This window comes from Temnothorax nylanderi, unplaced genomic scaffold (assembly GCF_030848795.1).
Source record: "Temnothorax nylanderi isolate EJ_2023f unplaced genomic scaffold, tnyl_v1.0 TNYL_tig0204_pilon, whole genome shotgun sequence".
NCBI lineage: Eukaryota > Metazoa > Arthropoda > Insecta > Hymenoptera > Formicidae > Temnothorax > Temnothorax nylanderi.
In genome coordinates, this window is record NW_027249266.1 from 275,654 (window position 1) to 301,819 (window position 26,166).

A 26,166-nucleotide genomic window follows, 5' to 3' on the forward strand; every position below is an offset into this window, starting at 1 on the left:
CAATGATTTTCAAAATTGAAAGAACACGGCGGCTAATTCGGTATACGACAAACTACGTTGTTTGGCATCGTTTCTACCTCTCTAGCAAAAATTCTCTAAACTCTCAATACGATTTTTCTTTGTAGAAGCAGTTTTCTCAACTTGTAAATAGAAAAAGAGATATATCGGTCAATCGATACATTTTTATTTGCAAAATTTAGATTCACAACAATCATGTTGAATACAACAGGTAAAATAATATAAATATATCGCTAAGCATGTACGTAAAGAATATTTTAAATCTTATATTTTATATTACACGGTGTATCTCGTATAATTATATCTATTATAATTATATGTATGCATATAAAAGTAATATATCTATTCTAGTAACAATTTTCCTCGCATTATAGGAGATCGACTCTTTATATAAAATCAAATTAAAATAATGTTCGTCGGCGGCCGTAAGTGGTAATAACGTAGAAGAGCTAATTAAACTTCAGCGTTGATATCTGCTTACGCGACGGCCGAAAAGATTTAGCCTTAATGGAAGTTGGGGAAGTATATCGTGGAACGGAAATGTGCGGTGTATAGGCCCAACGAATCGCCGCGGCGCGGTGGTGTGTGCGAAATAATAGGGTAATTGTTATGCTACGGCACGGTAGGCGGAGGATCTGAGCTCCGTGTCTTCGATAAGACACGGCTCTGAGCATACTTAACGAACTTAACTTTCCGCGATCGTATGGGCATCTAGTTTTCGACGGTACGATACCGGATATAATGAGGAAAATGTAATAAAACCGTCTGCCACGCCGATTTTATTATGTTAGATAGGAGACGATATTCGTCGTGACGCTTTACCCATTGTAAAATTCAAGACATTTTAAAACGAGACATTACAAAACACGTTCTTGCTTTATCGACTATTTGTTATGTCAATTCAAATAAAATTGAGCTGTCAATGATAATATGCTAAAATAGAATTCCTCATTTTCCATTCGACATAATGTAATCTCGGTTGATTTTGATTCTATTTATAATAAGCGAGTAGCATGTATTTTGTAAATGAAAAATCACTGTGGATAGTCAGTTTTGTGAGTTATAAAAGCTTTTGGAGCTTTGAAGCTCCAGTCAAAGATGTCCCGTTAAATTTCAAACAGAGCAAACGCTTTAGAAGTTCTGTTTATTTTCGCATTCGCTGGACGACATGTATGTTCAAATGCTTTAGTGGACGCCGTTAATTCGACAAACTTATTGTACGGACATAATATTTCGCAACCGGGAATGCTAATTTCTAGTATTTCCCCTGGAATACCTAAGTAATGTAACACCTGCAAAAAGCGAGCATTTTCTGTCAGTTATTTATTAATCAAGTGATGTTATTTATGTCGTCACGTATTGACAAATGGAAATGACACACTTACTTTGACAAAATACATCCCGGTTTTTTCATGTAATTCTACGATAACGCTGCTCGTATATGCCGGTAAACGACGTTCGGATATATTTAGAGCGTGTAATATTCCAGCCACATTTAAGTCATGTGCGGAGAAAAGATTAATCTTTCGATCGCCCAGAGTTCCGTTGATCACTTTATTCATATCGTCAATTAGTCTCCTCAATAATACACCTGCAAAAAATTATATGTATATCTTATAATAAATATATAAAAGCACTGTTCATAAACGATAAATAATATATTAAATATAAGTGATTCGCTCTTTAACAACTAGAAAAACCAATTATTTTCTAATAATTGGGATAATTTACTTCAATTCTTGATAGTCAGAATTATTTGTGTTAGACTTAAATGACTCGCTTTGCTATTATTGATAATGACGAAATTGTTACGTGTGCTCTTAATATAGTGCAGTAGAAATAAAATTTTAACTCTATTAATTTTGAATTCTAAGAACTTTTAATTCTCCTCTAGTCATGTTATTCCAAAAAACATAATGAAAAAAGAGTAAGGAATAACAAATGTTATTAGCTAAAACGTATAATATTTATGCACGTCACTAATCTGGGATTGAAAATAAATAAAAAATTAATTAATGTCTTTATAGTCTAATTTGAGCCTTGGCCTTTTGATTTAGGCTTCTTTTTCCGACTTTTCAATCTGAGATTATTTCTTAATAATTAGATAACTTATAAACAATATTTATCTATATTTGATTTAAACGTGCCTCCATTGAGATTATTTAACTGGTCGTAACTAAGTAGGTCTAAGAATAAGAGAGCCGCATCAAAAAGTTTGCCATCCGGAAATATGTCTTGCGTCCACTGAGGCAAAGGCAATTCCATTAATGATTGCGCATATAAAGTACTGTACAAGAGAACGAGGCCGGTGAGATTAGTGATGTTTCGTCCTGTATAATTTGACGCTATCTCCATCAAATTATTAAACTCTCCTATTTTCTTTTTCACTTCTGGACTTTGTAGCAGATTCTTGTAAGCTTCGACGTATCTATTGGAAAGAGATATACACACAAGAAGAATTTTTAAATATTATTGTCGAGAATTAACTTAAACAAGAAATATGTCATCTACATAATAATTACAATAATTTGTAACATATTTATAGACGATATAGATGATACAATTTACATTACATATTCTCAAAATACAGTGCATCTTTTATAACCAAAGCAGGGGAGCATTGAAATAATATAAAAATATATACAAAAAGATATTTTTATACACAATAGATTAATTGTATTAATTATTTAATTGCTTCACGCTCACAAAGAATAAAAATAATTGACGACTCATTCGTGTCGTAAAATATTCTTGAGAATGCGAATGCGAATGCAACCGGAATCATTATTGCATCCAATCACATGACTAATAACAGTAATATTCGTTAAAAGAAGAGGCTTGCTTACGTAGGACACCCAATTGGAACCAGTAAATCATCCTCATGCTGTGGGATATATATCAAATCCATCGGTTGCCAAGGAAGCTCTGAGTTCCACTTTTGAATGTCAACAGGCGGGTAAAGCGCCGCGAGAACTAACTGTAGGGTCATCTTGGATCGAGTCAGCCACGTGCTACGTGCGTGGACATTCGGTTGATAATACACATCCCCGAGAAAACTGTTGTATCTGTCTCTCAGCATCAGCCCTAACTTGTACGCTCTTTTCTTGCCGGCCTTGAACGTCGTTAATAAAGATATAGAAGTGGAAGAGGGAACTGCGACCGCATTAATATTTCTTACGAGAAGAGATAGCGCAAACTTGAAAATAACGGGGCAATGTATTCCACGCGAAAACGAAGAAATGAGAAAAATGTCAATCTTCCCGTTGTCGCGGGCGCACTTACTCGCGCACTTACCCGTGCATTCGCTATGACACACTACGAAAAGCTTTACGAAGAGCTGAAGGCGCAATGTGCATGCATTAATATTAATTTATATATACAGAATATTTCACTTCTCGCGCATTATATTTCGAACGAGGGATTTTTTTTCTTAGCGACTATGTCGAGATATATTTACAATTTTCGTGTTGCAAGTAATTGAAAGAATGGATTTTTGTCAAATTGAACTTTAAATAAATAACAAAATTAGATTTTTTAATTTCAAAGGGAGTCCGAATGGAATTCTAATTTGAGACTCAATTGAAAAACATATACGATGTTGAAAATTATAAAGTTACAGAAAATTCTAATTATCTCTTGATACTCTTTTGCTATGCAAAAATTAACTCCGAATTGATAAGAAATCTATCGTTAAAAAATCTGTGAAAAATGAGATAAGCTAGACAGATAAGCTAGATAGTAATTTTTAAAGATTTCTTCTGCAAATACGCATAATGCATCACGTCTTAAGATGGTCTTAAGATGGTCTCAATGATAAAGGGATTAACAAAACAATGTAATATGTCTATGCTGTACCATCATGTAAATCTTACGTTACGTGTCTTACATTAGTTAACTGCCCGTCGCCATCTGGATAGAAATTGTTACTTTTATATGGGTCATTTGGATAAGATTCTCGACTCGTCCTGTCTACTGTGCGATCGCCGTGTCTAAACACCTAAAAATTCCAAATTCCAATTGTGTTAGTTTTACATACACTCGAGGAGATATATCTTTTGTAAAGTACTGTGACATTTTCACATCATTACCGCGCTGACTAATCGTAACTCCAAATAATCATTTTCTGCGTCAATATCTTTCGGCTCGGAGGGAGCCGGCGTCGAGATCCCTGACGTCGTTAATGAACAGAAATAAAATATTAGGACAATGTCTACGAGACGTTGAAATTTTCCCATCTTCTCGACTGAACGGCGTAAATCAAACTCAGATATTCCGTGGCGACGAATCTATAACTAAAATTGTTCTTGGCACTTATACATTACACTTCCGATAATCTTAGCATAGACTGCAGAAGTAATGATATCGGGTTGGACGTTGGCTTTCAACTGGCGCTTATCAACGTGGATTTTGAAATATATAAACATTATATAGCAAATGGTTCACCTTCCACTAACCTATGTTTTTGCGCGAATGTCGATTTGCACGTGCTAAAAGTTCTTGTCCAAAAATTCCAAGCATCTAATCTTTATTGCTGATTAGCGTTTAGATTTTCATTAAATTTTACAAAAGACGGAGAGGGAATTCTTTTAGTAATTACATGAGTATAATTGCTTAAAAACTAATGTCTAATAATATTACTAATAATATTATTAATAAATGTATCTCTAAAACTGTATGCGAGCCGCGGATTAATTCAAAATTAATGCAACATTCTCATCTCAGAACATCAGAGTTGTTCTCTAATGTAATTACAAAATGTTAATTATAATATAAAAGTTAAAAATTATAGTGTAACTTATATAATTACTAATGTCCGTAAGAAGCGCATGTAACTTTTTTTAACGTAAACTCTTTAATGCCGATTTTTTTTTTAGAATTGCTGTTATAGAGTTATTTTTGTAGAATTACTGTTTTGTCACACACAATCTGTATTAATTAATGTAATGTGTGTAATAATTCTCGTTGATGAACTTGTAACGAGGCAGTCTTTATCTGTCTCGTTTGATATCTATAAAGAGAGTCTGTTTAGCATTAACACATATAGAGAGCGAGATATTATTATTAGAACGAGGTATGAGATATCGCATTCTAATGTTATTGTGAGAGATTAAAAATATCTTGAACGTATTAAGAAAATGCTTTGTTTACCAGAAGTGTATTATCTGACTGTTGTACAACTAAATGTGATGCTACACAGACACTACGTAGATCATGTGCAAACAGATTTGTCCATGATAATAAAATAAACTTAATCTGATTACACAGTCGTCATGCCAGATTTCTCGAGACAATATCCCACAATAGCGTCGATGATGAAATTGTTATTGTCGCGAGAAAAACCGTATTAAGATAAGACGAAAGAGATTTCCCTTGATTTTGAGATTAAGCATTCAATTTGTTTTGAGAAAAGGGTTATTCGTGGATTAGATTTATCCAGTGAAAACGGAACAATTATTTGCAAAACTTGATGGTTTCTCTAGATTAAATAATGCACGAATTTTACCTGTCACTCGACTTGGATCATCCTCACAAATGTTTCAAAGAAAAGAATATTTAAATTGTAATTTTTTGTGTAAAGTGCCTTTGGAGAGATATTCAATTCAGATTTAACATACGAATTCTTACAATAGAAAATTAGATTCACGTTATTAGTAGCGACAACTTGGAAGCGACAATTTACAATTGAGGTCACACTACCGGCAGCGACGACGTAATAGTCCTTCCGACAACTTTTTAAGCGCATAATGTTCGAAAGAGTAAAAAGAATCGAACTTAAATTCAATGAATTTAAAATATATCACCTCTCATTAGAAGAACTTATCGTGTAAGGAGTTTAAAAGCGAATGAGGAAAAGTATAAAGTAGTTTCGGACCGCACAGTGGCTAACTTTCCTTCGAAGTTTAATACTGATGAACTACGCGAATGCTCGAATAAGAATATGAATACCGAATAAATGGATGAACACGTACCTGCAATAAGATTTAAAAAAAATGTAAAAGTAATAATAATACGCGGCAAAACTGCAAAAAAAAGTAAAATCGTTGTCTTTTTTATATAGAGATAGACAATGAAGTCGATTATTTTTAATTAAAGCTCTTTTCTCGACTATTCCATTTTTGCACTATTTTGAGAACGTTTTAGCGTCTAGTGAAAGTAAATTTATATATGTCTCTTATCCGATTCTATCTACTAATTTATCATTGGAAAATCAATGTGCTCCATATTTATCCGACGACTTTAAGAGTTAAAATATCTTGATCTTTTTTATTTTGCTTGTTATTTATTAATTAATCTTAATTTTTATTAAAAATGAAAATTTAAGTATTATTAGATAGATAGAGTATTATTAGCATAATTATCCTTGTTAGCTTTTTGATTTAATTAATTATCGTTATATCTTTATATAATAATCTCATTTATTGTGTTATTTTTTAATAACACGCAGATATTTTTAAATTAATTACAATTTATTAAAAAATAATATAGCAAGAATGAAATATACATAAGGTATTCACAAAACATTATCGCTATTACATAGAATAATATTTCATTTATATTGTGTATACTTACTTGCAATATTAAATTTTTAATTTTTTAATATTCAGAATCTCTATAATAATTTATTCTTCATAAAGATGTCTGCTCTATTACCACTTTAATATTAACGACAAAGAATCGAAAGAAAAAGTTGAATTTTCTTTAGCGATACGACTACTTGTTTGCAACGAATTGACTGTCGCACTTCTACAATACGACGAGTTTCTTAAGACTCTGCAGACGTTCGACTGACTTAAGTAGCTAAAAAGCTGAGAGATAAAGACAAGAAACAAGAAATGTGACGATAAAAAAATAGTTAACCGCACTCACACATAAAAAAGTATCCTTCTCTTCGAAATGAAATACAAAAGTGGAAACAAAAGATTTTGCTGTCGCAGAGACATCATATTAATGGCTACGTTTACACCTTGAATTTAGGCGGCCTATACCTCAAATTTAACCTAAATTATTTAGGCTGGCTGCTATAAACTATAAACACTTGATAGGCGATCGGATCTGGCTTCAGGTCAGGCCGCGTATTTTAGTGACCCGACCTGAAATAGGCCGTTATCATTTGCGATGTAAACACGCGATCACGCGCAACGCATCCTAAAAGCTTTATTTGCTTATTCGGATTTGCTGCAATTCAGGGCGATCCCAAATACGATCCCGTCAATTTTTAGGTCTCTTTCGGTGTAAACGAACGATGACCTACTTCGGATCACAATAGGCCAATTCCTTTTAGTGACACAAGTCGACACAAGTGTCGTTCTGTCTTTGTTATTCATTGAATGCCAATGGCTGCGATCAGGTCGCTGGGTGTAAACGTAGCCAATGCTCTATTGTATACTCAATGTAAAAACAATCAAACATCATTATTAATCAATTATATCATATATTATAGTAACACTTGTTTTATTGAAAAATCTTGTTGAATAAATTTATATTCGCAGAAATCCGAATTTGCTACTAACAGGTAAACCTCGCGGAACGTCAGACGTTAATTTTTCTCAAACTTTTCACAGTTGTTTTCCATGTCAAAGTATAAAAAATTTGTTATTTTTTATACTTTGACATTATTTTTAGCTTAAATTAATTTTTTTCCAAATTTTTTTAATTTTGTAAGGCACTCTTGTAAGGCAAATCTAATTTGCCGCTAAAACGAATTAAATAGAGCCATCCATGACAGAATCTTGCGAAATTATTTTCAGCAAATAAAATAAAAATTCTTAATAAAACTGTCAGTGTTAAAATTGACGATATTTGCCACGTAGGGTACAATATGCTGTGAAAAAAATTAGCGGAATTAGCTTTTTTTCGTTAAATACATCGAACGAGACGATTAAGTTATTTAAACATCTTTAAGCGTCTTTTCAGTCTTTACCTCAAAATTCTGAAGAAAATTGAAGAGAGATTAACACTGGTGAGATCGAGAATGATGAGAATTACGACTGTGAGTTCTCACACTTTTCATGTAACAAGATAGACGATTTCTTTGACGACCTGTGCTATCAATTGACTATATATATCGTATCTACATTAGTATATATCGCACGTTTTCCAACTTCCACGCACTTCTCTTCGCCTCCCCCGCATACAATTAATCCTCCTTCGCCTTAAACCGTTTTATCTCTGATAAATTCTGTCTTAATCGTGTTCCCGAGAATTCGTATTTTCTTGTAATTATAATAGAATTCTCAAGAATTTCCGACTCCATCATCCGCGACATTCTAGCCACTACGTCACAGATGACTTATTTTCAATTATTTTTGATATTCTTAACTTTTTTATTAAAAAGAAGAATCGACTACGAAGTGGAATTTTGCATAAAATCTTTACTATTTAAATGTATTAATGTGATTTAAAAGTACACGTATTTGCTTGTATGCGTGCACATCTTTTACAACAAACGAATTAGATTTCTGGAATAGAATCCAATTATTAAGTAGCTTGAACGATTGAAAGATCTTTATTTCGATATAAGCCGTATTTTAGTAATTTGATAAATATTCTCTCGTTTACACGTATATATGTTTTGCCGCCGAGATGAGTTCTTATTGATATTGTACTTCACTCTTTTGAAGAAGCTCGAAGTTACACGTGCAAGCATTATATTGGATTATAACATATAATCGTTGTACAATGTTTTCAATTTCCAGGAAAGATAAACGTTGCCAATAATTTCTATGTCGATGTAGTAAATCTTATCGTCGAGATTATCTGTACGATCATAAATCGCGCATGATGGATGTGTATGACATTATTTGAGATCAAGAATGCGGGAATTTTTACATTATTTTAAAATTTCGAGGTGTGTTATTATTCACGCGGCCCCCTTCAATCGCGTATCGCTCGAATTTTTTTTGCGCGCGTTAAATTAACACGCGTACATGGGATATAACGTTTTGCGATCTACCTCTCTCCGAGATATCCGAGTGAAATAATGCCGTAAGTCGAGCAGACCTTCAAAAATTCACCGAGTTTGATTACAGTATCGCCTCTCTTTGCCGGCATACATGGACCCGATTCTATGCGGGCGTATCTTTCCAAGTATTTTCTCATTTTCTCACTTCTCGTGGACGGAAAATCTGCGTCACGTATACAAATAGTGGCTATTTCGGCATCATAGCTCTGCAATTTTCATTCCGACTCGCGAGAATACGCCGGTTTTCACCCTCTATGAAGATCCAGCGCAACGTCAAGTCGGAGGAAATTTAAAAAAGCGCCGGCTTATCAACTCTTTTACGCTCGTTGTACGCTATATATGGTACATTACTTCAATTAACGTTACAGTCTCTGCATGCAGGCTTTTCATTATTTCCTCCGTTTCCATTTTACATCTGGAAATTATAATCTGAATATCGTAATTTGATACTTTTGCTGTTAAAAGAGAGAAATATATCATTTTTATCTCTCATTAATTCTATTTAACATAAGACACGTTCTAAAACAATCTTCCTCGAAAAGAGATTCCTCAGGTGACCGAAAGGATTAAGGATTAAATACGAGATGCTACGAAGACAAATAACATTTTCATATAGATTGATTTCTCGCTGTACATTATAGATAATCTCATCTGCTTATTACAATCTTCAATAATTTTTTAAAGGTCAGAATTGTTATTTAGTAAAAATATCGAAGAGTAATATTTCGCGATTTTTCAAAATTGTCCCGCAATAATAGTTTTCAAATCACAAATGAACAAATCATCAAGTTACGCTTGAATTGGAAAGCAAGAAATGGAAGATTTTTTTCGTACATTTTCATTACTATGAATTCCTAGCAGAATTCAATTCGCGAAAGAAATGATTTATTTTCAACGACCGTTGGAAGACACTGCCGCTGTTTTTACGGTCAAAAAGCGCATCGATTCCTCAGATATTATGTGTTGTTAACTAAAGAGTAATACATCACGAGAGAGAGAGAGAGCACATCACGCTCAACGTGACGCGAAGCGACGCGAGGCGCCGCGCCCGCGCCGGGGTACAGGATAGGTACGGCGACAGGGATCGAAGGTAAGTAATTAAAATGGAATCCGACCGCATCGTAACCGCCCGCGGAGGCAGGGGGCGGAGGTCGAGGGGGGTGACTACGACGTGCGTAGAACATCCCCGGTCGAATGGGAGGATTGCGATTACAATTCCAGAATGCTGCCGAACAGGTCGAAAACCGGTTATATCCGCTCGCACGCGGGTCAACTGCCAGCACGAGAGCTAGCTCCGTTTACTTCTCCGCTTCTCTATCCGTTTGCTGGCGCCCTACCTTACTCCAATATCCGTACCTATATACCCCCTTTCCGCGACTTCACCCTGTCCAGCTCCTCCCTCTCTCTCTCTCTCTCTCTCTCTCTCTCTCTCTCTCTCTCTCTCTCTCTCTCTCTCTCTCTCTCTCTCTCTTTCTCTCTCTCTCTTATTCACCCCCGTCGTCGGCTACGGCAATGGAATTCGAATTGTAATTTCTAACCGCGCGACTACGCACGAGCCATTACCTTGCCGTTCGAAATTCGTAAACGGATTGCGGATTCCCGGACTTCCACGCGGCTCGCACTAAGAATCCATCCCATCGGGGCTTCCGTGCCGAATATGCATGATACGTGCCGCCCGAGAACCGGGGCTTTTCGTTCGGGCAATCGCTCGCCTTGTGTCATATTTCGAGTTGTATCGATGCGGCATTTCGTATTTGCGTCATTGCCCCCGTCGAGATGCTTCCCGGCGAATTCATCGCCGTGCTCAAAATCGTTCTCAGGTCGTGAATACATCCCCCACTGATGTGACGTAGCTATTTGCCAATCATCACACTAATGGCACCCCTATTATTTAATACCGTTCGTTGTATTCACTGCTATATCAGAGTTACTATCAGAGCTACGAGCCATTTGATCGGCACTTTAGTAATTATATCAATCAAGAATACTCGCTAAAATAACAAACAAATCGTCATATCAATTGTGATATTAAAAAAAAAGAAATTCTCTTATGATATTAATAATTTTATATTCGCGTCATACACAACGGATAGATCTTCTATGAGATACATGTTAAGTAAATATTTATATTTATGATATTCTCTTTAGACAATCTATAACTTGCAACAAAAAATCTATTTCCAATTTCATATACATTCTTAATACAAGAAATATTTAAGAAATCAGCGTACACATACATTATCTGTCTATTATTTTCTACAGTTGCTTTGAAGAAAAATTAATAATTGTTCTTAAAATAATTTATATCATAATTTTACACGAATAAGTGTGACATTTTGATTTTTGGTTTAAACATTTTTTGAACGGCAATTATTCCTATGTTAAAAAATTGTAAGTCCTTTATATAATTGTGAATAATGAAATATGTATGTAGGTATATATATTGCTTTTCTTTGATTTGTAAACGATGTATTAATATTAGACAATAAGAAAACGTATTTCATTAAATTATTTCTATTAGAATTTTATTAAATATCTATGATGTTAAACACTACAATAGGTATTAAGATATAATACGAGTTATTTTCGTCATCTTCTGATATTTAAGAAGACTATCCCCCTAGATAAGGCCATTCTTGTTCACTCAGCGGTGATTGCTGTATCATTAGGAATAACTTGTTCGTTGTCCGGAAAATAAATGTAGCCTATCCGTATGGAATGGCGCGCTAACTTCTTCTGATATCAAATATAGCGGAGTATATGAAACTTTCGGTCGTCCACGGTAAAGACATTTTCTTTCCCTCTACCATAATCGAGATAACGAATCCTCGCTGAGGGAGCACGATTATATCGATCATTTCATCGTACGTGACATGCGGTAACTTCGTGTCTTGTGCACCTTGCCCCTTTACGTCTTCCTGTACCTTCATCCATTGGCTTTTATCAGGAAAATCTACTGCTCATCCATCTTTAAGATTAATTAACAAAGCTAAGTTTTACAGATAAATATTTCTTTATCTTCCCGCTAATATAATAAAACAGTTAAAAAAATCAGAATCTTCTCTTTTTAGTATTTAATTTTCTTAATCCACGCAATTACTGCTGTAAATATAAATGTGCAGATAAATGAAGATTTTGTTACATAATATTACAGCATTTAATAAAAACTTTAAAAAAATTTTAACTTAAGATTATATGTATTACTTACTAATAGCAAGTTTTTCTTGGGAAATTAATTAAAATTTACCGGGTTAATTCATACTTATTCATTTCGTGATACGGCGAATACTTTCCGGCAATTCTCTCAAGGAGAAAAGAACACCCCCCGACAATGCGGCTGAACGAAAGAGAAGCAGACCGTTGGGGGAAAGAGAAGCTCGAATGAATGGCCGACGAAAATGCCTGGCGAGGCGGCTGTTCGCCATGGACCGTAGTTATTATGAAGTAACGTAAAAGAGACCAAAGAGAGAGGAAGAGAAAGAGAGAGAGAGAGAGAGAATAAGAGAGTACAAGTTGAGAGTGAATTTAATTCATAATCTGCTGCAATGCCTACTTGCCGGCAACTCAGCTCATCAAGATTTCAAAAATGTCTTTCTCTTTTTCCTTCTCGAAACCGTGACAAGTTCGCTCTCTGAATATCTTATAGACTTTCAACTTCACCTCGTTGTGGCAAAATCGATATGACAATAAATCTATTCTACAACATCGCCATACATAATGACAATATTGTCCTTATAACAATTTTTTATTAATATAGTCAATGCAATTTTGAATCTTAGTATAATTTTTAAATAATGCAATGCTTAAACGGCTGTGTAAGATAAGTATTGCCAGCTTGTTCTTCGTCCCAACGTTAAGACGTTACATTACGATATTTGCTGAGAGAATTAGATCTGATTTCTGATAATATAATGTGAAGTTTTTGCATTAAAATTGGGCTGTTAGGAAATGTTTGCATTTGAATCAATACTCCCGCAAATCCACGCTATCTACGTCTATGGATGTGTAATCACGGTGGAATGACGGACGATAGAAAGAGAACCGTGTAACACACAGCGCGTGTGGTAAGGATTCCGGGATATTGAAACCGAACGAAACGAACGGTGCCGATTAAGCGCCCGCCGCTAAACTTCGCCGCCGTCCCGTCCCAATTCTCGGACGGAATAGCGTGGTTTTAATTAGCGACTACCGAGCGAGCTTACGGGGCTTATAAACTGATAGTAACTTGTCGACGGGGAGGGAACGCCGTGTTACGCGTAAAATGATTCCGCCGGCTGCCTTGGGCCGCACACGTAATTAATCCCCCGGTTAGTATGCCGACCGGCGAGTCGCGGCTTGTTACAACACTCGCGACAATAAACGGCGAAATATTGCGCAAAGGTTGACACATTCCCCCCCCCCGTCCCCGCGCGCCCCCTCCGATCCCCGTTATACGGAGCGACGTGTATCCGCTATCTTCGCTCTACCGACGTATCCCGACGTTGTTGAACTTTCATGCCATCCTCCTATGACTGCCGCATAAACACATAGTCGGCCTGATTTAATCCGTCGATGGTAGATAGCGTCTCACTTCGCGGATTCACGCGACCTAAATGTTACGAGCACCCGGTACCTTTTCCTCAACACCTCGCTGCATACGCCCCCGCATTCACCCGCCGATCCCTCTATTTAGCTTACCCATGGCAAACAGAATCATGCGTTGGGGGGATGAAACGTTTGCGGAGTTCCCCGCGTAATCCGTTGCGTTTCAACCTGTGGTTGGTAGCAGAGTTGGGTGCTTAACCAGAATAGGAAAGTAAAATTGTACCTAACAATAAATGAATATTATTGATCGTCGATTGTTAATAACGAATCAATTAATTTATCATCAATTAGGAATAGCTGCCTCTCGTTTCTGCCAAAAGAAGCAGAGTGGTGCTTTATTCTTCATTTTTCGATCGCGATATATTTATTTATATACCTTTCACTTGTTGTATCCTACCTAAACAACAATAAAAGATAAATTAAAAAATGAAATATTTGACTCCGCTTATGTCGATATACGATATGTTTATGAAAAGAAAGGATCTGTTAAAAATCGTAGGCGGATGAGGAATGGGGCATTGGGTGAGAAGATAATCGCGATTCATAGAGTTCTTACGTAACCCTTCTTTTATTACATACGTCGAGCATATTCATAAGAATGTCTCGTTTCTTTTGGTTTTCTTGTAAATAACAACATTCAAATCAACGTCGCAAAGCATAAATGTTATAATAATATATATATTATATAACATATATATATTTATATATGTATACCCAATATAGTCCCCCGTAATTCGTATATTTGTATTTATATATTTGTATTTTCATATTTATAATTTGCGTTATGTATACATATATCTTCGCGTTTAATACGTCTCATCACGCACTTACAACGTTAAGACGGCGAATTTTCTTCTCTTCTTTTTCTTCACACACGTCGATCCGCATTTCTTTCTTTTTTTTTTTACTTTAGAGGCTACGGTCAAAATATCTCTCGCTAAGATTTACCCTTCTTGCGCGTTTCTCCGCGCGTGAGAAACGACGACGGCGAAAGTACGAAAGAACTTAAAGGCGGAAAATCGCGAAACGGAAAAACGGATTAATGATGCCGGTAGCGTACGTGACACGTCGTACACTATCATCGCTGGCTGCGAAGCTTACTCTACGTGCAATTCTTATCACTGGTGTACTTCTATTTACAAGGGTTTCGCCAATGGCGAATCAACGTTCGAGCATCCTTAGACCGATAATTCGAATAATCCGCGTCACCATTTTCCCTTAGCCGTTCACAAATTTCACTAAAATCGTTTGATTATAGCAAGAGTTTAGAGGTAACTCTCGAATACTATTTCTTCTTCCTTTTTTTTTAACCTTTGACTAATCTACTGTCTCTCAATTTCATTGATTCCGCGTGTGATTCGTGAGTCTGACAGCATATTTTTTTATTCTTATTAAATTCATGGGATCTAAATTGAGATTTAAAAGAACTGAAAATCAACTCTATCGCGACTACGATGCTAACGGAAAATGGCATTACGCACCGATATTACAGACAAGAAGTCACAGTTGTTTCACATGCAATCACATACACGCGTACATACACATGTGCAATATAGATTCTACTTGCATTATGGGCAGTGATCGCTTCTCAGTAGGCGGATAGCTTCGGAGTTCTTGAGCGTGCCCGGAAAGAACGATCTTTACTTTGTTGCTTAATTCTGAATTTTTAGTAGACGAAACTATTCGAGATATTAAAATAATACTTTTGGATTTTTAAGTTTCGCATAAAATTAAATTTCATATAAAATACAGAGTGTGCTTGTGTTAACCAATTAAAGCCATTGCACAACAAAACTTTTAAGCGTTATTTAACCAGACTGTGCTTATTAGTGTTGTAATAAAGATTCACTGCATCAAGATAATAGATGAGTTCAATCATGCTTTGTGTTCGCGAAAGGAAACCATTCGTATTTATCTCTCTGCAAAATTATATAAAATTAATAAACAGAACTTTGTATGATTAGATTAAACCATTCTAAGATAAAGAACGTCAGAGTAATTATTCAGATCTTGACCTTGACATACAACTGAATAATTACCAAAGTCAGTAATAATTAATAATATTAATAAAAAAAACTCAGGATATATATGCATCATTCTGATGGCGAGTATCAGTATTGGTCTAAAAATTCATTTAAGCACCATCGACGTATCGTCGAATGCAATCGATATATTGCTACGCAATATATCGCGTTTAGTTGCTTTTTTAAATAGATTTTTTCACAATTTTATTTTCACCGAACAGAAACTGTTTATAATGTGGAAATGCTATGGAAATGCTTTTTAATGAGAAATATTGGTCAATCGTTCGTGCGTTCAATCAAAATGCCCGCGATCAATACGCTTCAACCGACAAGTGGAGAAACAATCGTTCGTAGCGTTGACCAGATCGGGATTTGAATTCGTTGCCGTAATCTCCACAGATTGCGAACGCTGCGATGCTGCAAAGACGCGTGATCCCCTCATGTTAAATGCTTATGACTTTTAAGATCGCTAGTCTCGCGAATGATACGATTACAGACCTCATCAGAGTAAGTCTGCGTAATCCCTAAGTCGACCCGTTCCCTTCTTTAATCCATGGCGGGCATTAACTCCTTTGCGCGCCGAGTGCAGGGACTCTCTCTCGAACCTGTTGCTTTAAACAAGATGTACGCTGAATAATGGATATTCCTAAGTAGTTAGAAGTCCGCTTAAAACCCGGCACAGCCGGGGCCGGCCTCTCCGCGACCGCCTACGAATAAATCCCGATTTGATCAATTAACACGTAAACAAATTGATCGCGCGACGCAACGGCGTGAAACGGAACCGATATTTCGAGCAAATATGTAATTTACCTTGCAATTATTTCCTGTTGATTCTGTCGAGTCTGGACAGTCAGCCGGAAAATTTTTGATGCCGATTTATGAATCTGATATCTGATTACGAAATGAACACACGTTGACGTTTTGCTATATGCGACGTTTTACTATACTGCGTATAGTATCGCACGTGAAAAGTTACTTCTTAAAGCGCACATTTCTTTCTGCTTATATAAATCGCTTATCGTTAACACGCGTAAGAATAAAAGATAACCGATAATAAAAAAAAATGCTTTAATGATATGCTTCTGATCGCCGCTGCCATCCGGTCATCCGGAATTATCACGTCAAAGGCGAGAAACACGTAGATCGCGCTTGCATATAAATAAATTTTCTTCATACACTACTCACAAATTGCCACAGCACCGCTATATAACGTTGATAGTAAAATATGAAAACTTCCTTTTGCAATATTGCATAAAATGCCATAATTGGCCATAAATAAATATATGTAATATTTCGAGAAAAAATGGATTTTACAACGATTGAACGAGATTTAGGACTATTTATTAATTCACAGGCCGAAAACTGTGCTTTCGATACATTCAATAAATATTTTTCTATTCAAGACGAACCTCGACATTTTCTGGTCCTATATAATTGCGCACAAAGCGAGTGATTGGAATTATAATTAAATAAAATGAGGACACGTGCCTGCATATAATGTGAAGAAAGAATTGCGTTATTATCAGAAAACCCGGAGCAATGCCGGATTGATTCGAAAACGTTTGCAACTAAGTAGTATTCGATTTCTTGTTACGATATATCCGCGTTTCTTTCTCCGCCGCAAATTTTCCATTTTCTTCTTTCCCCCCTTCGCTGTCCGTACCTCCTTCGACTGCCTCTCCAGATGAGAGCAATTCCTCCGTACCGAATCTGACGTTTTAATCTCAAGTATCCAGATGGGATCCATGATTTCGTACATAAGGAGGTAAGGGTAGGAACGGGATGGAAAGAAGCGAGAAATTTAAAATGTATTTGGCGGAAGTTTGCCACGGAATAAAGAAGTGGAATCGATGCTCGAGATAATACACGCACTTTTTTCGCACTTTTATGCATTTCAAATTAAAGAAGGAAGAAATGGCTGATGTTTAAGGGATGCATGCAGTCGAAACTGAGACGCGTGACTACGGTGGACTCTCATTCAGATGTCGATGGAGAGTTAACTTTGCTCGAAAGGTGACAAACACTCACGATTCTCCTCGAGATATACGTATCGTCATGGCGAATCTTCGAACTCAAGAGTTTTTACGTTGTTGACGAAATTGAGAACCCTCATGCATCGATCGTACGAACGAGGGAAGAAAACTATTTCGAGAGGGGCATGTGAGTTTAAAAAATGTTGGAGAACTAGTTGGCTCGGTGAAACTTTAATTCAGTATTAAACTCGAACGATTTCGTTTTGATATTCCGGAAATGTCAGTTGCGCGACTAAAATACTCCCGTATAATATAGTTAAAAAACATAACGACTCACTCTCTCACACACGTTCCGGACTCTCTCTCTCTCTCTCTCTCTCTCTCTCTCTCTCTCTCGCGGAGACGAGACCACTGGTATTTGTTATTAGCGTCATTATGTTACGGCGTTATACAATATATTACACTGAAAGCGATAGTCGTTGCACTTTGTTTAATACCCTTTCCTCTCGTTCTCGTTGTTCCACCTCCAGGCGTGTGTCTCGCCCCTCATCCCTTCGGGCCACACAACGCACGATCGGTGAAGGGGAGATCGGCGAGGATTCGTGCTCCTGTAATTCTTGGCCACTCGTGGACTGTCGTCGCTACACTAAACTTGGCACGCGTAAATTACTCTCCGTCATTTAATACGGACGCTAACTACTCCAGTCAGTCTTTGTGTAACCGCGGTGTAATTGTGTGTGTGTGTGTGTGTATGCGTGCACGTGCGCACGTGTATTGTGTGTGAGTGTGGTCTGTCTTTCATGTCGTGAGTTCTAATTTTTTCTTCCTTTTATTCTCCTTTTAATTGAGTCCGTTAATTAGGGAAGCCAACACCGACGGCGTGTCAATGACGAGGTCGTCGTTCGCTTTCTCTTTTCTTTTCGGGTCTTGCTTATCGAATTATCGTTACCGCCAGAGCAATTAGTAATAGCGTCACGGTCGTCATCACGCCCGTTGCTGAATCTGAAATTAGACAAAATATTTCATTGTTTAAGATTAAAACGCCGATCAATATAAGGATTTTTTACAGAAGTTACATTTCTGAATTTAAATAAACCTAATTTGTATGAATCGATAATTTGCTTATAGATATTATAATGTCTTTGCTCCGTTTTTAGAATAAACATCAAGTTTCGACATTTACATTAATAATTCTCTGTACACAAATCATTTAAATCTTTCCAAACAGCTTAACTGTACAATATTAAAGGATAAAATTTAAATCAATATTTTGAGTTAAATAACAATCTGTTATTTTTAACTACCATGTGTGTCGATTATTTTAACACAAAACAGTATTATTTTACCTTCACTGGTTTAGTTAAATTAACGACATATTGAGTAGCAGCAGTGGCGACTTATATTATAGGAATGGTTGAAAATGACTCAAATTGAGTATAATTTGACATTACGAATTTAACAGTGTATATGAAATATATCCTTTAGAACATAATATAGTACCAGATTCTAATATATCGAAAAAACCATAGCATGGAACGTTCATTTTCGCGATGCTACGGGACAAGAAGGGAAGGGCTCTCTCGGTAGTCTCGAGAGGTCAATGCACAATCAAGGGGCTTGGGACGACGAGAATCTGTCGTTACCCCGTTGCAGGAAGGTTGCCACGGAAGAATCTCTCTCCCTTCGAGGGAGGATATGCCGAGAAAACGGAGACGGGTGCAAAGGGGTGAGTGCCGATTAGTCGACGGTCCAAGCGGAGTAGATACAGAAGGGAGAAGTAAGGGTAGACGAGGAGGAGGCAAAAAAAAAAAAAAAAAGAAAAAAGAGAGAGGGAGAAAAAAAACGGAGGAAAAAATGGGAAGTCAGTTATTCTTCCGGTTGGCTTGCACCGTACCGTTAGCTATTACTCGCTTGGAGAGAAATGTATTCTCCGGCCTTTTCCTGGCCTCACTCATCTCTAATTACGAATCAGAAACAACCTGGTGAGCCGTCGCCTCCTCTGGATCGCTCCCCTCCTCCCCCCCTCCTCTCACTCCCTTTTCTGTTCTCCACGGCCCTTTCTAGAGTCTTCTCGACTCTCATCCAAAGGCTCGCAAGCAGTAACTTGCCTCCCTGACCCCCTTTCTCCTCCCCCCTCCTTTCCCCTTTTCTTTTATCCGGTCCCTGGCGCTGCCCCGGGAGAATTCTTCGCTTCGCTACTTTTGTGCGATCTTACCTTCCTTCAATTCGCGATTTCTCGCCCTACCCCATCCTTCTCCCCCCCCTCCCCCTTTCTCCCTCTCCTCACCCCTGCTCGTCTTCTCCTCATCTCTGCGAGAGGGAGATGTGTTATGTATTTATTGTATTCAATATTTATATTTCACTGCTGCGCGAGAATTGTAAATTGCTGTGTCTCGTCTCATTAGATCTGTAACTCGAGATCCATACTCGCGCTGGTACGATCTTCAGATTTACACGCTTTTCAGATTCCGAGAGAGAGATATCGCGTCTACGATTACACGGCATAATGAAAAATCAACGTATGACGCGCGCGACGTATACAGTCTCTTGTATCATTCGATATCGAAATAACATCGGACATTGAACTCATCGCAATCGTATCGCTGTCTCGTCGAACAGTTCCCATTAGCAATTTAACGTTAATCTCGCAGCAGAATTTTCCATAGAAACGCCCCGATATTTCTGTCGCATTCTTTCCGTCGCACTTACGTGTGGCAGCTTGCAACGCAGTTTCCCTCGTTACTAGTTCAACCCGCCTTTTTCCATGCGAAATTACCTTACTTCCCCGAGACTATCGCGATCGTCCCCGCGGAGAAAACGGATTTTCACACTACGCCATTATGCAAATTCCTCTTAAAAGTAACCGCGGTCGAGCGAGATATTGAGAGAGACGGTAGCGCAGAAGAACAGAAGGGTGGGAGGGAGGGAGGGCGGCCGGGACAGGGATCGAATTACGGAAGAGACGCGGGGGGTGAAGACGGATCGTGGAAGGAGGAAAAAATGCGAGGGTGGAAAAGAATTATCCGATAATGCCGAAGGCTCGGCGGAATTATGAAAGGTGCTACACACCTGGCCGCGCTCGGAAATGCGGTAGACGCGGCCGATCAAATGCCACGGCGGAGCCGCGAAATGCCGGATAAACCGCATCTTCGACGGGAAAACTCGTTCGCGTTTTGCCTCCCCCCCCTCGTGCGAAGTTCGTTTGCCCACCGCGACGACGGGGGCTCGTCGAAACTGAATCTCAAATTCATAAAGTAACGAACGGTCGCGCTTGTTGTTCAACGCATGTCCGGTATCGGACATTTTATCGCGTATACGGTCACATTACACGAATGTACGGCGTTTGCGGAATATTTTTCTCCACTATATTATGCGAAATGCCGTTCTATTTGTGTCGTATAAAAAGCAAATATGCTGTAAAAAATGTAAATGCGATTGGCACGATAAGTTATTCAAAATGTTATACAAAAAATTAATTTTCTGTTCCAGATATATGCCACGTATTATTAATATGTATATCTCGAGTGTATTGTTCTTCTATAGATTTTAAAATTTAATATGAAACCTTTATTTACTTATGTATATACATAACTATACATACGTAAAACTTCAATTAAATTTTATGTCATACTCACCTTTATCAGGGGGCCAGTTGTAATTTCTTTTTCTGTCCAGTTCAGACGACTTCTGCTCCGATTTTCCAATTTCGTTTAGATTCGACTGGAACTTGGTACCTTGAGAGAAAAACACGAAACGCATGTTTGTGAGAAAACATTACGTATATCGACATGACGGTAGACGATGATAAATAATAAATGAAATGTACAAGGATATCCCCAAGAAAAATATCTTTCCGCGTTGAAAAGTCCACCGCGGACTGGCGACAATTTGTTTCCCGGATGTTATGGGAATGAATCCCGGACGTTATGGGAATAAATTAAAAATTCAATCTCGCTTCGAGACATTATAGCGCAAAGCCGTCGGCGAGACAGAGGAGATGAGATCTGAGAGAACAGAAGGAGCGAAAGGAGAGACTTGCGTGGTTCACATAGCGGAACCACGGACAAAGGGACGTACAACGAGTGGCCCTTTCGACTGAAGATGTTTACGAGCCTGTTACGCATAAAGTGGGTGGCAAACGCGTTAACTAGTATGCAAACTCCGAGTAAACACAATTCCCTTATCCGCGCCAAGTAGATTTTATCCGTGTCACGACACACGCTTGTCGCAAGCCCGACCGCGTTTTGGATTACATTCTTGCAGCGAAACAGCTCGTGATGAGTATATATTTTGATAAAATTACACAACCAGACCTTATGTATGTCATGTTATAGCGTGTACGTGCTTGTCGCGTGAAGCGCATCTCACGACATACATAAATAAATAGTCATATCTTATTGCTCGAATATAAGTATCTACCTCTTTACACGGTAATTATTTAAAATATATAGTAATGCGTAAGAAATAATGCTTTCTTTTATGATTTTAATAAGTAAGCTTTCGCTTCTCCATATCTATTAAATTTACATCTTTATGTTTAAGTTGATTTATTTCTCTTCATTCTAGTTGGAAATAATAATAATAACTAACTTACAAATTTATTTAAAGTTGTACAGTCGAATCGTATTCTTTTGTTATACTTACTAAAATGTTATAATATCTGTCAATAGCACATTATATTACCAATTATAAACAATTGTTACACACCAGAGTTCTATAATTTTTTCAAGTTTATCCATATTCTGCACTCGAATAGACATCGCGGATTTCTCATCGCAAAACTATAACCAATTATTGCGTATCCATATGCATTCTATTATTCTTCTAAGCCTACGTAAACATGCGTAAGATTCGCAGATAGCACGTCAAGTTGACTGAAGCTAATAAACGCAGCTTCACTAACGTGGAGAACCAGTAGGTAGCAGGAGCCGCAGAAGCCTGGCAACCTGTACTTACGGCTTAATTTCGGAGTACCCACGGAGCGAGGTGCTTGTGAATATCGCTTTGTGTCTTCGTTCCCTCGCGATTAGATTTGTAAGTTCGTAGCCCCGAGGCGGTGCCAGTCAGTTTAGGTAAGGGACAAGGTGAGGGTTGTGAGGCAGCGCAAGGGGAGGCACACGATCTTGGCACGATAGCCTATTTCGGATAAGGTAATGGGTGATCATGACGGCGTACGCGCGCGCGAGCGCGCTTGCGTAGGCCGCTTGTACCCTCGTGTGTATAATACCAAGGCTGATAGTACAGAGTAAGGTCGCCGCCGCCACCGCCGCCACCGCCGGATACACCCTCCGGACAACCGAGGTGAGACAACCGTTGTACGGCGACGCAATGGATAGGTTAGACAGACGTATGCAAATCTCGACCAAACATTAGCAGTGACAATGTGTAACGTGCGCTATACGTATATCCATGCGCCCGGGCCGGTTCCATAGTTTCCTATATGCGAGAATCTCTATCGCGATGCGGCTGTTTCTGTATACGTGGGGCGACGACGTGGGGCGACGACGTGTTTAGGGAACCAGACGTATAGCCCGCCGTCATCGCGCGAGTATGGACACGTATAAGCTCCACCGGGAGCGCGTAAGCTTCGTTATATGTAGTAGTTCAGGATTTCGTTGCGGAGCAACGAGCAAGAGTTAGTCGTGAGAAAATTTCCGAAAAAGAAAAAAAAGGGTTGAGAGAGAAAGGGAGAGAAAAAGAGAAAGAGAGAAAAGCGCAGCGTGGTTAATGCAGAAATGCAGATATCAATAGAACTGAATATAGCGATGAAATTTATGCTTAATTTGCATCCTGACATCGTTGGTCCCTGCGAATGGTCGGGCAAATTAAAATCCTCGCTCCACCATTAACTGCCCGTGAAAAATAAACGTGCTCGAAACGTACGTAATTATTTGGAAGTTGATCAACACATGGTGGCTATTAAACTGGCGCGAAAATCCGATGCTCTTGCGCGACAGGTTGGAATAAGAGAAGATAAAAATATTGATAAACGCTTTCAGAAAATCCGAATCGAAAATTCGTTTATCGCACATAAAACTGCAACGTCATCTGCATTACGTCCATCTGCACCAGTGTCCATTCGGATCAAAATACGGATTTTGAAATATCTAAAGTGGGAAGAGGACGAATCGCATTTTGTACTTAATTTGTCGATACATTCGATATCAGGTTTCAATTCGTCATTTACGAGATGATGAAGGGGGTGCATTGATATCTAATAAGATTCCCACGACTGGACATTTCGGTAGTAAAATATTGCGGGGCACTATTGTTATACAAAAATGTTTTGTCCAGAATGGTCCTTCACTCGAGACTGACTGAATCGTGCGTACAGAAGATTGTATTGGTTAAAAAAAAAGAGAGAAATAGAAGATAAAGCTTCGTGCCCAACTGCCCACGCATTGATTCGACTTTCCGTTTGGATTTGATAATCCTCGATTTGGTAATCCTCGCGACTCTGCTGTCAGAAAGAGGAACTGTTGTCGGGGACATTGCACAAATAAGTCCCCCATATAAAAAGTTACCGTTTCGCGCAGTTACCCCTCATTGATTTTACGTCCGGTGGGTCATGATATTCCTGCTCACACGTTCGCGCGCGGTTCGGAGGCTGACGGTTCGGTGCAGACGCATTTAACTATTTTCGCTGAGATTGTGAATTTAGCTTTCCGTTCTGCATTCCGTTAATATCAAACTGTCTCGGTGTTGGCGCGCGCGGGGGCGTCAACGTATACAATTTACCTTGCGCTATCAGGCGGACTGATGTTGGCCGTGCACGCGACAAAGTCAATGATACTCCTTGTCCCAGGTGGCTCGGCTAACTGTGCCCCAAGAAAATTAACAGAGGTCTAACGTCTCGCACGCTCTGAGATCTAAACTTATACCGCCGTGTCACGCGGCGCGCAATATTGTCACGGCGGCGTCACGAGCGCCGTTCTAATTAATGCGCCTTTACGATGTTAATTCGGGGTCGTAAATAATTTCACGCGGAAGCGACAGCGACGCGCGACGCGCGGGACGCATCGTCGAATAAACGTGATAAAATGATTTTCGACTCGGCGATTTGACGAAGCGATTTGATCTCGCTTTATATACGTTATACGACAACAGGAGCGACAAGGGCTGCGCTGTTGAACGGCGCTCTTACGCGCCTCCGCTCCTACTCTGTACGTGCTCGCGCACGGTAGAATAGGGGACGTGTTAATCGTACGAAAGCACGCGGCTAAACCAATCGCTATACATACTCTCCCCGAATTACAGGCGGACAACGGTGCCCCGGGGAATTAAGCGACACCTAAGGGCATATGTGCTCTGGGAGATGTCACGATACCGCGACAATACTTGCCCCGTTTCCCATCGGAGCCTCAAAGTGACTTATCGCTGTATAGGCCGCGTGTACCGTGGCTTCTGTATGTAATTTGCCATTCGCGCGAGCTGCGCGCGGCGCGACTTAAGGGAGAAACGGAAATGGACAAATGCCTGCAATGGCAATTACACGGCGGCTTAACACCGATACACACACGAATATGCGAGAACCCGCGGCATCGCATAGTATCCACGCGCAAAGAAAGAAAAGAGAAGATATTGAGGAGAGAAAGCTCTGAAAATATTTTCTCAAAAATAATTTTATGTTGTCTGTGCTTTATATTGTGGCATTTGCAAGCAAACCTGCCTTTCTGTATAACAAATAACACCACCTCACACTAGGGAAAGTTAAAACGCGCCGCGTTATGTTTAGATATTCTCAACAACAGATTGTCGTAAGTTACTGCGAGCAAATAAGGCTTGTTTATGCTTGAGTTTCCCGTCCGCATGGAGGAAACTCAAGCAAATCTTCTGTTTAATCTTAAGCGTACACTTGCGCCCTTGAATTTCCAACGATATGAATAACGAGAAACAACGGCGCAAATAGGCGGCGACCGCTAGATTGTTTAAAGAGGGCATTGCAAAAAGACAAGGCGAAAGGTAGGCGGAGGAGATCGAGATAAATTAACCGGGAAAAAATGTACTGCGAAATATACGAGAGAGAACTGTTGGAATCGTAACGAGCGTAACGTGGATATAAAAAGAGACGCTGGCGGACTAAAAGGGAATAAGTCAAACAGATATGTTAAGGAAAGAAGATGACATAAAAATAAAGTGCTTAAAAGAACTGGGGGGAGGGGAGGAGGGAGAAATGGAAGCAGACACGGTTAAATGTAACCGGGATAAGGAAGAAGAGAAAAAGAAACAACGCGATAAGGGAAAAAGACGATTCCCTCTCGGAGCCCCGGCGAGATCGAGGGGGGGGAAACGGAGGAGGGAACAGAGATGAGGGCGAGAGAGCACGAAGGGAGCAAACATTAATGCCACCTTGCAGACCGCAGATGTTGCACCAATTACAAACCTCATCCTTCCTTCGCAGCCCGTCCTTTCCTTCCTCTCGGCCTTCGCAAATAGAGAAGGAGAGACAAGGAGACATATGCCGTATTCAAACTTACCACATCCCGTCGCATTCACCATCCTCCTCGCTTCTCCCCTTCGGCCCTCATCTTTTCTCACTCTCACCTTTCCGCCGTCTCTCAACCCGCTCCCCGGGGCGATGACATTGGTTATACGTGGAGGAAAG

At 38.8% G+C, this 26,166-nt stretch overlaps 2 protein-coding genes across 3 annotated transcripts in view; both read right to left on the reverse strand.

The window, feature by feature from the left end:
* Positions 1–162: 162 nt before the first annotated feature.
* On the reverse strand, positions 163–8,061 carry LOC139778984 (venom acid phosphatase Acph-1-like). 2 transcript variants are annotated; one of them, XM_071717175.1, is made up of 7 exons: positions 7,940–8,061; positions 4,107–4,310; positions 3,905–4,015; positions 2,865–3,130; positions 2,166–2,446; positions 1,404–1,609; positions 163–1,310 (listed from the first exon to the last, which is right to left on the reverse strand). In XM_071717175.1, exons 2-7 carry the CDS (start codon positions 4,251–4,253, stop codon positions 1,125–1,127), a joined length of 1,197 nt encoding a protein of 398 aa, XP_071573276.1. In that variant the 5' UTR covers positions 4,254–4,310; positions 7,940–8,061; the 3' UTR covers positions 163–1,124. The 2 variants fall into 2 exon arrangements, with proteins under 2 accessions (XP_071573276.1, XP_071573277.1); XM_071717176.1 differs by lacking the exon at positions 7,940–8,061 and adding an exon at positions 6,589–6,767.
* A 6,047-nt stretch (positions 8,062–14,108) lies between these two features.
* LOC139778975 (lachesin) overlaps positions 14,109–26,166 on the reverse strand; it is a 35,216-nt gene continuing 23,158 nt past the window's right edge. Inside the window, exons 6-7 of the mRNA XM_071717157.1 lie at positions 21,197–21,295; positions 14,109–18,563 (exon numbers count right to left, since the gene is read on the reverse strand). Of these exons, the coding sequence (XP_071573258.1) occupies positions 18,493–18,563; positions 21,197–21,295 (170 nt within the window). The 3' untranslated portion in view covers positions 14,109–18,492. The remainder of the gene's footprint in view (positions 18,564–21,196; positions 21,296–26,166) is intronic.